Below are 16,069 nucleotides of genomic sequence, written 5' to 3' on the forward strand. Positions count from 1 at the left end.
TATAGTGAACTGACCAAAATATGACAGTGGTGATCTAAGCTGGGGTTGCATCCAGTGTTAGCAATACTCAGAGTAGAACCATTGAAATGAATGGGGCCTGAGTAACATGAATCTATTAATTCTGGTGGGTTTACCCTAAGAAGAACTTAGCTACATCTGACCCACTAGGCTTCCTCACTCTACCCAGTCACAATCTTTCCATGTGATTACAAAGTGGAAATCTCGATACAGCATTTAGAAAGAAAAAGTGAACAGAAAATTGTGTCCTTCCTTCATCCAAAGATAACCAGATGGGGAGCCTTACTGAACAGATTTCAGCTGTCTGAAATCACAATCTTCCAGAATCTTTTACTATAACGATAGTGTTGCTATCTGCTGAATGTTATTTGCTATGGCAATTAAAGCTTGATGGTTTATTAACTGGTTTTTACAGTTCCTGATCTGGCACTAAGAACAGTGTTTTCCCCAAGTCAAGCGAAGATAGGGAGAGAGGGGAATCCTATTGGGTGGGTTGCACTTAAGAGGACAAGGCAGAATTCACTTACTGTGTCCTAATATGACTCCTTCTGATGAAGTGAATTGTGCAAACTCAACTCCTGCTTGCAACAATCTCCCTTTTTTATACCAACATGTGGTCTTTGGTAGCATGAGCAGGCAGGTAGCAATATTAAGACTGGTCAGAATTTCCTACTTAACCCACCTTCTACATTTTGACCTGGACCCTTACATGGCTTTAAAAGAGGATTGTACAAATTTATGAAGAAGTCTGTTAAGGCTACTAGCCACAACAGCTGCAAACCTCTGAATACCTGTCACTGAGAAGGGCGGGGAGAGAACAGTTGCACTCAGCTCCTGCTTTCAGGTTTCTCAGGGGCATCTGGTTGTGCACTGCGTGTGGGAAGCTAGTTGCTGCCCCAGTGATTGATCTTTTGCCAGCTATTAAGACTCTTACTGCCAGCTCTTTGCCAGCTATTAAGACTTTTACTGTTTCACTCTTTTGCCAGCTATTAAGACTTTTACCGTATAGTAAAAGCTATGGTTTTCCCAGTAGTAATGTATGGAAGTGAGAGCCGAAGAATTGATGCTTTTGAATTCTGGTGCTGGAGGAGTCTCATTGACTGCAAGAAGATCAAACCTATCCATTCTTAAGGAAATCAGCCCTGAGTGCTCATTGGAAGGACAGATCCTGAAGCTGAGGCTCCAATACTTTGGCCACCTCATGAGAAGAGAAGACTCCCTGGAAAAGACCCTGATTTGGGAAAGATGGAGGGCACAAGGAGAAGGGGATGGCAGAGGACGAGATGGTTGGATAATGTTCTCGAAGCTACCAGCATGAGTTTAACCAAACTGCGGGAGGCAGTGGAAGACAGGAGTGCCTGGCGTGCTCTGGTTCATGGGGTCACGAAGAGTCGGACACGACTAAACGACTAAACAACAACAAAGACTCTTACTGTAAGAGCAAAGGGCACATCTGGCTACAGAGAGAGATATTAAGCACGATCCATCCTTGCCAGCCCTTCCTCTCTTCCCTGAAAAATATCCTATCTGTGTTTTTTCATATTTAACTTGTTGAAATATTTTGCACAATCCACGTTTCTTAGAAATGATTCCACGTTTGATGCCTCCACGCTGTCAGGGGAAGGGGGTGGTGGCTGGCTCAAAGTGAGGGCATGAAGCTGACAATCAGGCGTCAGAGAGCTCTACCAGGCATGCGTGCAAAGGACAGCGCATGTTCAGTAACAGTCCCTAGATTGAGGCGTGTGGAGGGCGAGGCCGCGGCCCGGTGGGTGCAAGGGAAGACTAAGAAGGTCAGCAGCGAGCCAAAGTGCCCCTCAGCGGCAGCCTGTCGCCGTCATGGCTCGGGACGTGAAGAGTAAGCTGTCCAAGAATCTGCTGCGCATGAAGGTAAGAGCACGCTGTGGAGATTATATGAACGGGCGCCGAAGGAAACCGAGCCGAATGGCTTCGGGAAGGGGCGGGGCCAATTCGTTCCTTTCCGAAAAGCTTCGGGTGACAAGCCGAAGAGAGTCGAGCGGCTGCTTTACGACGACAGGAAGCCGAGCGGCTTCGGGAATAGGCGAGGGAGAGACAGGTCGGATCGAATCTCAGAGGAAAGGGTCAGCCGAACGGCTTTGTGTTTGGAACGGGGCGGGGAAAGGGAAGCCGAGCGCAGCCGAATGGCTTCTGACTTAGGCAACGCGAGAGGAGTCGAGGGGCTTCGGGTGGAGCCGGAGAAGGAACCCCCCCCCCATCTGCGCGCTGTAGCTTGGAAAAGAGAGGTGCCGGGGCTCAAGCATGATCACCAGTACCTGCCTCAGTATAATTATCCTAGGACACCAGGTTCCTTCTGGTACGGCAAGCATTTGGAAATGCTCTCTGCCTATGCTCAGAGGCAGAGATAATCCCGCCCCATGTTTTCTAGCCTCCAGGGACTGAAATAAATTGGAACCTGGGGCTGAACCGCAACACAAATTAGGTTATGCTTAAAGTGCCTAACCTAAGTTAAGGTGCATGGAGGTTTGATCTGCCTTCACAGACCTGTTTTGCAAGGTGTTCTTACAAATTTTAGATTTTGGGGTATGCGATTGACTGGTTTTCAGTGGGAAGCATGTACCAAGTTTTTTTTCAGTGCTCAAAGGAAAGTATGTACTGTTTTCTTAGAAAGTCTTCCTTCTCAAGTGGCAGAATTCACACAATTATATTGTTGTTTCAATTACGGTTTATTACTCACCCTTCACCCCAAGGTATTAGGTTACAACACAATATTACAGGTGAAACTCGGAAAATTAGAATATCGTGGAAAAGTTCATTTATTTCAGTAATTCAACTTAAAAGGTGAAACTGCTAAGGTGTTATGGAAGACCAGGAAGCTTCAATAGCAGCCTTCAGCTCTTCTGCATTGCTCGGTCTCATGTCTCTCATCTGTCTCTTGGCAATGCCCCATAGATTCTCTATGGGGTTCAGGTCAGGCAAGTTTGCTGGCCAATCAAGCACAGTAATCCCATGGGCACTGAACCAGGTTTTGGTACTTTTGGCAGTGTGGGCAGGTGCTAAAGTCCTGCTGGAAAATGAAGTCAGCATCCCCATAAAGCTCATCGGCGGAAGGAAGCATGAAGTGCTCTAAAATCTCCTGGTAGATGGCTGCATTGACACTGGACTTAATGAAGCACAGTGGACCAACACCAGCTGATGATATGGCTCCCCAAATCAACACAGACTGGAAACTTCACACTGGACTTCAAGCATCTGGCATTGTGTGCCTCCCCATTCTTCCTCCAGACTCTGGGTCCTTGGTTTCCAAATGAGATGCAAAAGCTGCTCTCACCAGAAAAGAGATTTGCAGTGCCACAGGCTGATAGCAACCATGCCACGCCGCATTGAGGCAGTAATTGATGCAAAAGGGGCCCAAACCAAGTACTGAGTACATATGCATGCTTCTACTTCTCAGAGGTCCAATATTGCTCTATTTGCAATCCTTGTTTTGCTGATTTCATTTAATATTCTAATTTTCTGAGATTGTTAGTTTGGGGTTTCATCAGCTGTATGCCATGATCATCACAATTATAACAAATAAAGGCTTGACATATCTCACTTTGCATGTCATGAGTCAATCTCATATTAGTTTCACCTTTTAAGCTGAATTACTGAAATAAATGAACTTTTCCACGATATTCTAATTTTCCGAGTTTCACCTGTAGGTATGCATGAAGATTTCTGGACACCCACAGAACAGATGGTTGGTATGGAGTGGCTGATAAAAGTTTTAGGGACTAGGTGTGGAGTTCAGAAAGTCTGAAATGCAGTGGCTCAAAATTAAAGTGAAAATGCAACATTTATCCTTGATGTTACCAATGCAAGCTCCATTTCAGTATAAATGTTTTATCAGAGCCAAACTGATAATATCAGAATCCATGGTGGTTCCAGTTCTGTGACTTTTGTTTGATTTTTTCCATTCAGCAGTAACTTCACATACAAAGTGGCCTTATCCCCTGCCTCCTACTAGTTACACCACAGCTTGGAATATATTGGTGAACCTTATCCTAAGACCAGGGTTCAAATCTAAGCTTGGCCATAGTGCTTACTAGGTGACCTTGGGCCAGTCACTGTCTCTTAGCCTAACCTCCCTCCCTTGTGAGGATAGAAGGGGGAGGAGGAGGGCAATCTGTCCCATTGAAATTCTTGGAGGAAACATAGGATGTAAATGTAATGTCACAGATTTTGGACTGTGCTTGTGCTCACTGAGAGTAAGAATGAATGCCACCAGAGCTTTTGAACTAAGCTGAAGTATACAGGATTCTAGGGGAAAGCATCAGAACTTAGGGATATAGGAAACTGCACATGCTACATCAAAATATCTGCCCATCTGTCCATTCTATTGACTAGGGTACAGCTTATGGTCTTAATCAGGGGTTGGCAAGGTTTACCTTGCCTGGGCCAGTTCACTCCTTTGGAGATCGCTCCAGGGGTCAGATGCGCATGCACAGACGCGATTTCCGGCGCTGTGGAAGTGAGTCCCCGCTCTGTGCTGTGCCACTGAGTGGGCAGCTCAGTTCGGGGATGGCTCGGGGGCCATTTAAACGACCCCCGTGGGCCGCTTGTGGCTCATGGGCTGCAGGTTGCAGACCCCTGGTCTTAATACTTTAAAGTGGAGATGTCATGGGTCAAATATGCTTGCACGCATAAGGCTGTATGCAGCATAGGGCTGTATGCACACTAACAAATCTATTTATTAGATTTATGAATTGCCTTGTTCAAGGTGTTGGAAGGTGATGTACAATATAAAACAGCACATAACAGACAGAAAGAAAAATATAAAATCCAAAGTTAAAACACAGTAAAGTAATCCAATCTGGGAAAGTGATCAAGATATATACCCCAATCTACAAAATATATCCTCCCATGACTTCACCACAGTATAGTCTATTCCAAAGACCTGTAACGTCAGCACTCAAAATTCCTAGAGGGGGCAGGGGGGAGAGCTTTTGCATGCCCCCAAAATGCACATTCAATGCAGATTTAAAGCAGATGGCTTCTCCCAAAGAATCCTGGGGAATGTTGTTTCCCCCTCACAGAGCTACAATTCCCAGCATTCTGAACAAACTGCAGTTCCCATAATTCCATGTGGGATGTGAGGGAAGTCATGAGCTTTAAATGTAAGGTGTGAATCCGCCCTCAGTTTTATTGCATTTTGTCCAACCTAAATGTTCTTTTGCTGCCTAGAGTTTTGCATTGACTGGTAATGCTGTAACTGTGTTAATATTACTCATAATTTCCTCCCACAACTCCTCAGTGTAATTGCGCGGCAGGTTGGGGGCGGGGGGGGGGAGAGAGAGAGATGAATAAAGCCCTGACCTAGCGATCGCCCTTGGATTTGCGGATCCAGTGTCAAGCCCTTAGTGGAATTAGTCTCGGCTCAGCGGCTAATGGGCTCCGTCGCTGTTCGATAATGTAGCACGCAACTCAGTGGAAGAAGAACACGGCAGTGTGATTGATGATCGCTCCGCTTCCAGGGAACAACATCTTGAGTTTAATTGCCATTAATTTTTAAAAATATAAATATTCATTAAGTATTTATAACTCAATATCGCCAGGCCTTCATGGTTTGTTTGCTTCAGTTTTGTGGTTGCACCGTTCCTGTTTTATCTTCATCTTTGAGATTAAAATTACCTTCAACTCATGTAACAAGCAAGGCGATATTTTTTATTATTATTTTTAAACAAGAAAGGGGGGGGGGAGAAAATATTTTTAGTCTGCCACAGTTTACATTGTACCAGCGGTAGCCCTACATCAGAAGGCAATTAAAAAAAGGTTATCTGGAAATGACTGTGGGTGCAGTGCGATGATTGCCCTGTTTATTCAGAATTAAGCCTTCCTTTTGGTGGTGCGTGCTCAGGACAGAGCCCTAATCTCCAATCCTGTTTACTTGGAAGTGAATTTTACTGTGTCAGATCATTGGGGCTTCTGACCAACCATGGCTAAGATTAGTCAGGAACACTTCCACAGGCCATGTGCTCCAGAGTAATACCATTAACATGAGTTGTGTTCATTTGAGGGAGATCAGCTTCATTTTGTAGTTCGGTTAGCAACAAATACAAAGAGACTTCCTAACTACAATGACAGAAGTGGGTAAGAGAGTGAAAATTCATGTCGAAAAACTCACCATGCCGATAACTCTGGACTCATGCTGTCCAGGGTGGAAGGTGGGGAGAGACATCTTTTAAACCATCTCCTCCACCACCACTTCTGACTGTCTTTCAAAATTTTTGCTTTCTTTGTTCCTTGCTTTTGACAACACAGAGGCTGACTGTAACACAGTTCTGTCTCATGACTTACATGTACTTGGTTAGGTAGAGGGAAAAAACGGAAAGCAGGACCTGAGGATAAGAGCACCCCCTCCGTGGCTTCCAGGAACTGGGATCCAGTTATGCCTGGGAAATAACCCTCTCTGAAACCCCGGGAGAGTGCTGGAAGGACCAATGGTCCGACCTTCTATAAAACAGCTTCCTTTGTTCATCTGCAGCTCTCAAAATGCAAAGCCTATCTTCAGGTGGTTCGTTTGCTGTTTACTATTATAGTTTACTGCCTGTTATAGTCATTTAGCTGCCGCATCCTGCTTCAGAAACTATAGGGCACTCTGTTGCAGGGCCATTAGCAAATGTAGCATGTGGAAGGTGTCAAATGATCCATTTGCAGTCTGTACATGGTGGAGGGCTGTGCTGTTAGGCAGGGATGCTGGAACTGCGAAACTGTTCTTCTTAGGGAATGAGAAGTACCCAAGTACAGCGGTACCTCAGTTTACGAACTTAATCCGTTCCGGAAGTTCGTTCTTTAACTGAAACCGTCCTTAAACAGAGGCGCGCTTTCCCTAATGAGGCCTCCTGGCGCCAGTGCCCTTCCACCGTTCGGATTCCGTTCTTAGACCGAGGTAAAGTTCGGGACACTACTTCCGGTTTTGTGGAGTTTGTAAACCAAATCGTCCGTAAACAGGACTGTTTTTAAACTGAGGTACCACTGTATGTCCCTGATTTAACTGTAAAATATTAGAGACGCTGAACTAGTTACACGGTTCATTGGATTCAACCCCATGTTGTCTGAAAACAACCTGCTGTGAATGCATGTATATTTATTTCTTTATTTTAACTGCTAGTGCTGGGCCATAATTATTAACAAAGCCCATCAGTTTCTTATCTGGGACTTCTCTATGAGCAAGAAGCCTGCCCTGTTTGCTAGCTGGAAGGTTTCTGCTTTTCTGCAGCCACATCCAAGTGGAAAGTGGCCTTTTCCCCTGCCAGTGCTCCCCAGGAAAGTGTTTTAAACAACATCAGCAAGTCAACTTCTGCTGGAGGCTCTATCCTGTTGTCTTCCCAAATCCCTCGCTGCAAAGCTTGCTGAGAGTCAAGTGAGCCTTTAGGTCCCCAATGCACACAAACTCTAAAGCTTTGAAGAAACAAAGAGAGACTCTAAAAAGGCGAATAGAACTGCACACAACTTCTGCAAGCACAGCTGAATCTTGGTTGCAGACCTTTCGGGACCAGAGATGGTTCATAACTGTGTAAAGTTCATAACTTTCATGAATTCCCTTGCCACACACCAGCCCTTTCCATCTCCCCTCTTTAGATCCAGCGTAGCCTCTCTGACTCAAGAAATGATTCCTGATACCAGTCACAGCATTGGCTAACAGGATGGGGATTAGATATTTTTATTGGTTTAATTGGGACATAGAAAAATTGCAAGTCTTTCACTGCCTAAGTAGGTGATTTTCAAAAAAAAATTGACTCTCCAGGAACTCTGTCCACATTGACTTTTCTACTGAGGGCCACCTATCTGCTCAGGGATGGGTGAGGAATCCTGAGGTCCTCGTGATGTTGATGGACTTCAGGTCCCATCATCCTTGACAATGGGCTGTGTTATCTGGGGCCGCTGGTTTGCCTACCCTTATTGTAGAAGATATTGGGTTATGTTCCAAGAACATAAACAAAACACAACAAGGCAAACTAGATCCTCCAAGCCTGAAGTCTGCCCACAACTGGTTATAAACATTACTCAGCTAAATGGCCAATGATCTGACTTGGCAAAACATAGCTTCCAGTGTTCCGAAGTCTGAGTATTAAGAATTTTCAAGTTCCAGTTCAATGAGTTGCATCCAGGGCTAGTCCAACTCAAAGTAGACCCATAGAAATCAAGAGGCGTGATTGGGTTAGGGCCATAATTTCAGTGGGCCTGCCCTGAGTAAAACTTAGTTGGATATAGCCCAATATGTTTTTGTACTGGTTTCAGCATAACAGTGTGTTGTTTTACCCCAACTGGTATGCAAATGAAATGCAAATTAGCAGTGGCCTTTGGCTTGTTTCTGGCATATCCCTCAGCATGGATTCCTCTCCCGCTCTTCCTTTCCCACACATCCTGCTGGCTATGGCGCTACATCACATATCAGCAGGGGATTTTAGTGTCTCTGTCGCCCTTAGTTCTTTCTTCACAGCTTGATATATTTTCCCCCAGGACACGGTGCTTCGGCCCTGGAAGCCCAAACAAATGCTCATTTACAGAGTTTTAATTGCCTTGCAGCTGCTGAAACTGGTTAGGTATTTTTATCTGTAGCTCTTTGGTGTCTAATTTCTTGTTTTATACATAAATATAATGATAGTTAACTGGGTACTTATAGGGGAAATTTGCCCATTGAGATTTACGATTGAATGAGTAACCAGTTCCCTTCATTTACTTGTGATCCTCTTTTCCTCTTCCCCTCTTTTTCACCAGTTCTGAGAAGTGGTGGAGGGTGGTCCATTGGGATGAACAAGGCGCTGTCCCACCAACCTCACTGGCCTCACCAGGTCTCATCTACCTGCCTACAGCCACCTTCTCCTTAGTCTCAGTGCTGGCCTTGTACAACTCAGCAAGGAGTTACAGTGGGACCTCGGGTTACATACGCTTCAGGTTACATACGCTTCAGGTTACAGACGCTGCTAACCCAGAAATAGTGCTTCAGGTTAAGAACTTTGCTTCAGGATTAGAACAGAAATTGTGCTCCGGTGGGGCGGCAGCAGCAGGGGGCCCTATTAGCTAAAGTGCTTCAGGTTAAGAACAGTTTCAGGCAAGAACGGACCTCCAGAACGAATTAAGTACTTAACCTGAGGTACCACTGTATATATAAAGTTATACATAAAGTCTACAGAACAAGCACCACAGTATGCCACATTGACTGCAGAATTTAGCTTTTGCACAGTGCTGTTAGGACCTTTCTAGTCCTCTTGAAGCACAAGTGTTTTCCTCCTCCGTTTCCATGCTTGGTCTATTAAAATAGTTAACAGAGACTTCAATTGCCCTCATTCAGTATCTTAGCAATACTTCCCAAAGATGAAAGCTGTTCATGCATACTTAAAAACAGTTGCTTGGGGCGTTTGGAAGTCTTTCTGAACCTCAGTGCATCAATAATGCTTTCCCTGCATTTCTGAAATGAATTTTTGCACCGCTGAGAAAAGCTGCCAACAATTTTTTAAACAAAAATATATATGAAAACACAGCATGGTGCAAGAGATGGTACCAGCTAATAAAAACCCACGATTTCTGACCCTGCTCTTTGGAAATGCTAAAATACTTTCCAGTGTTCAGCAGTATATGTGCATTCAGAATATTTAGTTCTCATTGGCCTCTCTGGGGAAAGAGAGGGGCAGATTGCCCTCTTAAGTTACTTTTCCAGAATATTTTTTCTCCATCTGTAAAACTCAACAGTTTCCCCAGATAGGCTGATACTTCCTGCTTTCTAAATAACCATTTTACATAGGAAGCTGTGTTATACGAGTCAGACAATCCGGCTCAATATTGTGTGCACTGACTGACTGTCTCTCTCCAGGTTTTTAGACAGAGGACTTTCCTTGCTATACCTGGAAATGCTGGAGATTGAACCTGGAACTTTCTGCATACAAAGGATATGCTCTGTTTCTGAGCTGTGGCTCCTTTAGCCATCACATCTTAGCACCTGAGTTCAAGTATTGGTATATTTGAGAAACATAATAAATTTCTTGATCCATTACTTTTCTCTCTGCACCTGGATTATATATGCAAAACCCACACAGGGGTTTCCACAAATGCTTATGCCCCAGTAAATTCTTCATTTGCTACTAGCCATCCCTTCAGAAATTGCATTTTGGAGCTATTTCATGTATCAAACAATCGGCACTCTCTGCCCATGGAGGAGACTTTTTTTTTAATGTGTCTTGTCTTTCAGTTCATGCAAAGGGGCTTGGATTCAGAAACCAAAAAGCAGCTTGAAGAGGAGGAAAAGAAAATAATCAGCAAAGAACATTGGTTCCTGGATCTGCCGGAGCTAAAGGAAAAGGAGTAAGTTTGTTGTGTTGTTGTGTGCCCCCCCCCCCGGCCCTCACACCTTCCGTGAATGAGGAGCAAAACCAGAAATGCCTTCTAAAACACTATAGCATCTTGGGACATAGGAAGCTGCAGTATATCGAGTCAGACTGTTGGTCCCTCTAGCTCAGTATCATCTACACAGACTGTCTGCTGCTGCCCAGGGTTTCAGATGCGAGTCTTCCCCATCTCGAATCCTAACATCGGCAGGTGAGGCCTTGGTGGTGCCACTGCTGGAGGGTGCCAAGCTGGCATTAACCCACGACCTTCCTTTTCAGTAGTAGTGCCCCATTTGTGTCTCCCTTGCTCATTATTGATGTTCGAGAGGCATTTAAAAACATTCCTGTTTACCCAGGCATTTGATGGCTGAAAGACACAGTTCCTTGAAACCCTGGAATCTGGAAACTGGCTGAGAGAATGTTTTTAAATGCTTTTAGAATGTTTTGTAGCTGTTTGTAGCCTTAAAAACATACCATTATTTATGTGTTTGCCACCCAGGGGTCCTTATGTTGACAAGGCAGTGTATAAACCAAATGAGTGAGTGCCTGGGAATTCCAGAGACTGAACTCAAGACCTTCTGGATGCAAAGCAAAGGCTCTGCCACTGAGCTATGGCTTTTCCTTTATCAGTCTTTATCTCCTGACAGTCCTCCTATGACAATGCTAAGGTAACCTTGCTTGTTTGACTCTCTCTAAGACTTCTACTTTATTATTATTTATTTACAGGAGCTTTATTATAGAAGAAAGAAGCTTTGTGCCATGTGAAGACCTCCTGTATGGCAGAATGTCATTTAAAGGTTTCAACCCTGAAGTGGAGGTATTGTCAAGGGCACTCCTTTATCCTTTCCGCTTCTGCTGTAGCATCATGGTTGAAAGAGTGAGCAAAGAAGCATTAATGTTTCTTTTTTTCCCCCCCAAAGCACAGAAAGCTTAACTTGCAGATTCCAGCTCTGCCACGATTAGCTACAGGTCCTCTCATCCGTAACCGCATCCCCTGCCATAAATACGGGGGGTGATTATACCTACAGGGCTTGTTTATTTAGTTATTTAAAGGACTGGGATTTTTACTTTGCTCTTCGAGTGGCTGTTAGAGTGGTTTACAGTTAAATAGATAGAAAGGAAAGAAGGAGAAGAAAACTGTCCCCAGGCTTACAAAGACACAAAAGGAAAAAGGCATGGGGTGGGAAGAGGAAAAGAAAGCAAGGAAGCTCAGGCACATTTCTTAAAGTTGTTGAATTCTCTCATCAACATAATGGGATGAAACTGCTTAAAGTGAGGTGGGGCCAAAGGAAGCAGATCTCTTGGTAGAGTCAATAAAGTGGATTGTTCTTCCTATCTCTCCCTTGGCAGCAGCCTGATGGATTGGCTGCTGCTAAGGGGTAACTGAGGATGAGCCAAAGGCAACTGGTCCATACCGTTCATCAATACAAATATATATAACGCTTTGTACACTCTGAAGCACTGCAAAAGTGCCTGGGTCAGATATGCTAACAAATTGTAGTAGAAGAGACCACCACTACAGCCCTCTCTCCCCAGCTGCCTCTCATCTCTGAAGGTGGGATTACCTGGAGAAAGACTTCTGATCAGAGGACACTACTGCTCAGGCAGTTTCTCTGCCGCATTCCAAAGAGATAGCCATTTTAGTCTGCTTCGTCAAACACACACAATAAATAGTTCTGTGACACCTAGAAGGATATAGCAGGTCTATTGTGGCATAGACTTTCATGGACTGGAGGCTACTAGTTGGTTCTAGTCCATGAAATTGACATTGTATTAACTCAGGTCTGCATTATACAGCTGGATAGAAGGCCGGCCACTTTGCTGGATCTAAGCCGGGCTGAGTGTGCTCAGTATTATCTGGTTGGAAGACTTCCTAGAAAACCCTGGGAATTATCCAAAGAAGCAGTTCTCCCTCTCCACCCACCACGTGCCCCCTAAATCTGTTCTGGGGGTTCTTTTCAAGCTCCAGAGCATTTCAGTGAGAGGAGGCATATAGGGAGATGAGAGCAAGGGCAAGTTCTGTTGCTGAAGCAGAGATCCTTGCCCTAGCAGAACTACTTCATTGGAGACCGCCCACCATGGGCTCTGTGATGGAAGGAAGGTGGTCTATACTTGTAATAAAATAAAGGCAAAGGAAGGGTTACAATCTTATATACACAAATCTACATTCTGCCTGTGCCCATCTTTTAAAAAAAAGAAAAAGGAGGGGGAATGGTTGTTGCTCTTATTGCCAAATCTGTCCCCTTGACATTCTTCAAGGAGTGCAATGCTTGAAACTGATAACCCAGTTTTTCGTTTTCAGAAGTTAATGATCCAAATGAACTCAAAGTACAAGACAGAAGAAATCGAAGAGGAAGATAATACAATGGAGGCTGATGTATCGGATGAAGAAATGGCCAGAAGGTAACCATTACCATTTATGACACAGATGACATTACCCAGAAGATGTGTTGCTGCCTTTTCTCCTTACAAAGTGGAAACTTCCCAAACAACCACATGCTTGACATACAAAGCACTTCTTCTTGTGTGTGGTGCTGTTGTTTCTTAAACAGAGTATTTTATAGTGGAAGTGAGATTATCTGATGAGTTGTTGGTTTTGGTTTGTGTGTTTTAAAAATAACCTGCTTTCTCCAGGCACTCTAGCTGGAAGTCAACTACATCAATAGTAACTTATTGCAAGTTATAGCCATCCATTTCGGGGGGTGGGGGGTTGGCTCCAAGGGAATAATATATAACCATTTATAGAAAAATGTTTGTTGAAATCCATTTGTATGTTCGCTTTTAAAACTTGCAGAGGAATACCAATAAATCAACACCCCAGCTTCTATAGTAAACACCAATTTATTTATTTTTTAAAGTGGTGCACCTGCAGTAGAAGATGCTTCAGGTGAGGGTTGGTTGGAAGCTCATTCCATTCCGCCTGTGCAATGAGTTGGCTAACATTGATAATAGCTGATTGAAGGCTTTGTTACACCCAAATCAAACTACTGGGCCATCTGACTCACTGCTGCCTTTTATTATTATGTATTAAATTTATTAGTCACTCTTTTTTCTTTGGCAGATCAAAGTGACTTACAATATTTTATGCAAAAAAAGGGAATACATACCGTATTTTTCGCTCTATAACACGCACCTGACCATAACACGCACATCGTTTTTAGAGGAGGAAAACAAGGGGAAAAACATTCTGAATGAAACAGTGGATGTATCATTTTTGTGCTTCATGCTGTGGCCACAGACATGTGATCTGATGGTGAATTTGGGGTGACCCAATGCAAAAATCCTGAGAATTCCTGTGGATCCATGCTTTGTAACCACGTTTTTGCACCATTGCAGCCCCAGGCAACAGTGGGTGCGTGATTTTTTTGGTGCAGGCTGTAGCCATGGACATGCTAGGTGATCTGATGGTGAATTTGGGGTGACCCAATGCAAAGATCCTGAGAATCCCTGTGGATCCATGCTTTGTAACCACATTTTTGCACCATTGCAGCCCCAGGCAACAGTGGGTGCATGATTTTTTTGATGCAGGCTGTAGCCATGGACATGCTAGGTGATCTGATGGTGAATTTGGGGTGACCCAATGCAAAGATCCTGAGGATCCATGTGGATCCATGCTTTTTAACCACGTTTTTGCACCATTGCAGCCCCAGGCAACAGTGGGTGCGTGATTTTGGGGGGGCAGGCTGTAGCCATGGACATGCTATGTGATCTGATGGTGAATTTGGGGTGACCCAATGCAAAGATCCTGAGGATCCATGTGGATCTATGCTTTGTAACCACATTTTAAGTGGGGAGCGAAGGAAAAACAAAGAAGGGACATGAGAGGGGTGTGCAGAGAAGCAGCTGGCTAAGAATGCAGGAGAGGGATTTAACGGGAGGGAGGAAAGAAAGGCAAAAGTTTCCCCCCACCCAAGCCAGCCATCTCTCTCTCTCTCTCTCTCTCTCTCTCTCTCTCTCTCTCTCTCTCTCTCCCCTCTCTCTCTCTCCCTCCCCCCCCCCTCTCTCTCCCTCTCCCTCAGCAGCACCAGAGCACAGAGAGGAATTAGAAGGAACGACACTCTGCTTTCCCCTCTGTTTGCCTGGAGGGGAGGGGCTTTCCCTGCTCTTTGTTCCGTTTCAGCAAACACAGCAACGAAACATAAGAGGGTGGGCAGTAAGACCCTGAGGCAAAATGCAGGAAAGCAGCCGCTTCCTCTTTTCAGGTTTCCCTTCTCTGTGAAGCGCAATTTGATTTTTGCCTGATTTTTCGACTCCAGGGACCACACATTTGCTCTATAACATGCACAGACATTTCCCCTTCCTTTTTAGGAGAAAAAATCTGTGCGTTATAGAGGGAAAAATACGGTACATTAAAACCACCAAAAAACCACCCCAAAGCCTACATTAAAATAGCCCCCCCATACAATAATTGGGCCATCAGTAGTTAAAAGTCAAAGGCTATATAAATGAATGTTTTTTGCCTGGTGCCTAAAGATATGTAATGATGGTGCCGGACAAGCCTTTTCATGGAGAGCATTCCATAAGTGGGGAGCCACCACTGATATGGCCTGTTCTCATTTTGCCACCCTCCAGACCTCCTGTGGGGGACCTCAGATGGCGATTATCATCTACAATATCCTCTCCCAACCGGGTACTTTGGACTCCAGCTTCCATCACCCTTGACCATTGGCTGTACTGGCTGATTGGAGCTTAACAACATCTGCAAGGTGCCACTTTTGCTGCTACTGCTTTCAAAGACCTTAAGGCAAGGAGAGGGAACTGATGGCCCTGCAGGTGTTGTTGAACTCCAGCTCCCATCAGCCCCTCAGCGAAGCATGGACAATGAGGAGGGATGAGAGGAGATGGAAGAGCCACGGTCTTGTTCTCAAATGGTAAAGTATTTTCCTTAACTTACTGCGTTTTTTTTCTAGGTACGAAACTTTAGTGGGAACTATTGGGAAGAAATTCTTAAAGAAGAGGAACCGGCACATGGTGGAAGACATAGAAGAGGATGAAAACAGCAACACGAGGCCTACCAAAGCAAAGAAAATGTTTTTGAAACCTCAAGATTAAATCACTTGGATGCTTTCTGTGCCCTTTAAAAACTTATTTTGGACCATGGTAATATGAGTTATTTTTATAAATCCCTGGATCTCTTTGTGTCTCTGGGACTGATGCATTTTTTTATTTTTTTGGAGTTGGCAGCTACATAAATGAACATTTTACATACTCTTGATCTCTGTACAGTTTTTAGCATAGGCATTTAAGAGCACAAGCACTGACTGTGCACTGCATGAAGCAGACAGGTTGTCACACGTGGCTGAGGACAGCTTTAGATTATGAATCTTAACTGCATGCACAGTGTGTCAAAGCCAGGTGAGTTGCAACCCTGTTATATGATAGTGAATATATATATATATTCTTTATACATATTGCTAGGGTAACAGGGAGTTGCTGAGAAAGTATATTTCTTTTTTAAAAAAAGTTAATTTACGTAATTGATTTATGTCCTTGAAAAATATTTTTATTGGTGTATTTTTAATTTTCTAGGGCAGTTTTAAGGTCCTCGCCCCAATACTTTTGCCTGTTTAAAACTGTGACCCGTAAAAGAGAGAAGGGAGGGAAGGCAGAGTCACCTGTTCTTGTAGCTTCACATCTCAATAAATTTATTTGGGCTAATATTTGATTTTGTTTAATTACCTTTATCAACATTTTCACCAGGAAAAATA

General features: G+C 44.1%; 1 protein-coding gene and 1 long non-coding RNA gene across 2 annotated transcripts; both read left to right on the forward strand.

Annotated features, from left to right (window-relative positions):
• Window positions 1-1,727: 1,727 nt before the first annotated feature.
• On the forward strand, window positions 1,728-16,019 carry MPHOSPH6 (M-phase phosphoprotein 6). Its single transcript, XM_081924132.1, has 5 exons — window positions 1,728-1,905; window positions 10,226-10,338; window positions 11,088-11,178; window positions 12,664-12,764; window positions 15,272-16,019. The coding sequence occupies exons 1-5, from the start codon at window positions 1,855-1,857 to the stop codon at window positions 15,411-15,413; spliced, it is 498 nt and encodes a 165-aa protein (XP_081780258.1). The 5' UTR covers window positions 1,728-1,854; the 3' UTR covers window positions 15,414-16,019.
• On the forward strand, window positions 13,454-14,178 carry LOC309377185. The gene is made up of 2 exons (XR_014171477.1): window positions 13,454-13,757; window positions 13,912-14,178. It is a non-coding gene; the product is annotated as an uncharacterized lncRNA (long non-coding RNA).
• Window positions 16,020-16,069: the final 50 nt, after the last annotated feature.

This window comes from Podarcis melisellensis, assembly GCF_964234715.1.
Source record: "Podarcis melisellensis genome assembly, chromosome: 8".
Lineage (NCBI taxonomy): Eukaryota > Metazoa > Chordata > Lepidosauria > Squamata > Lacertidae > Podarcis > Podarcis melisellensis.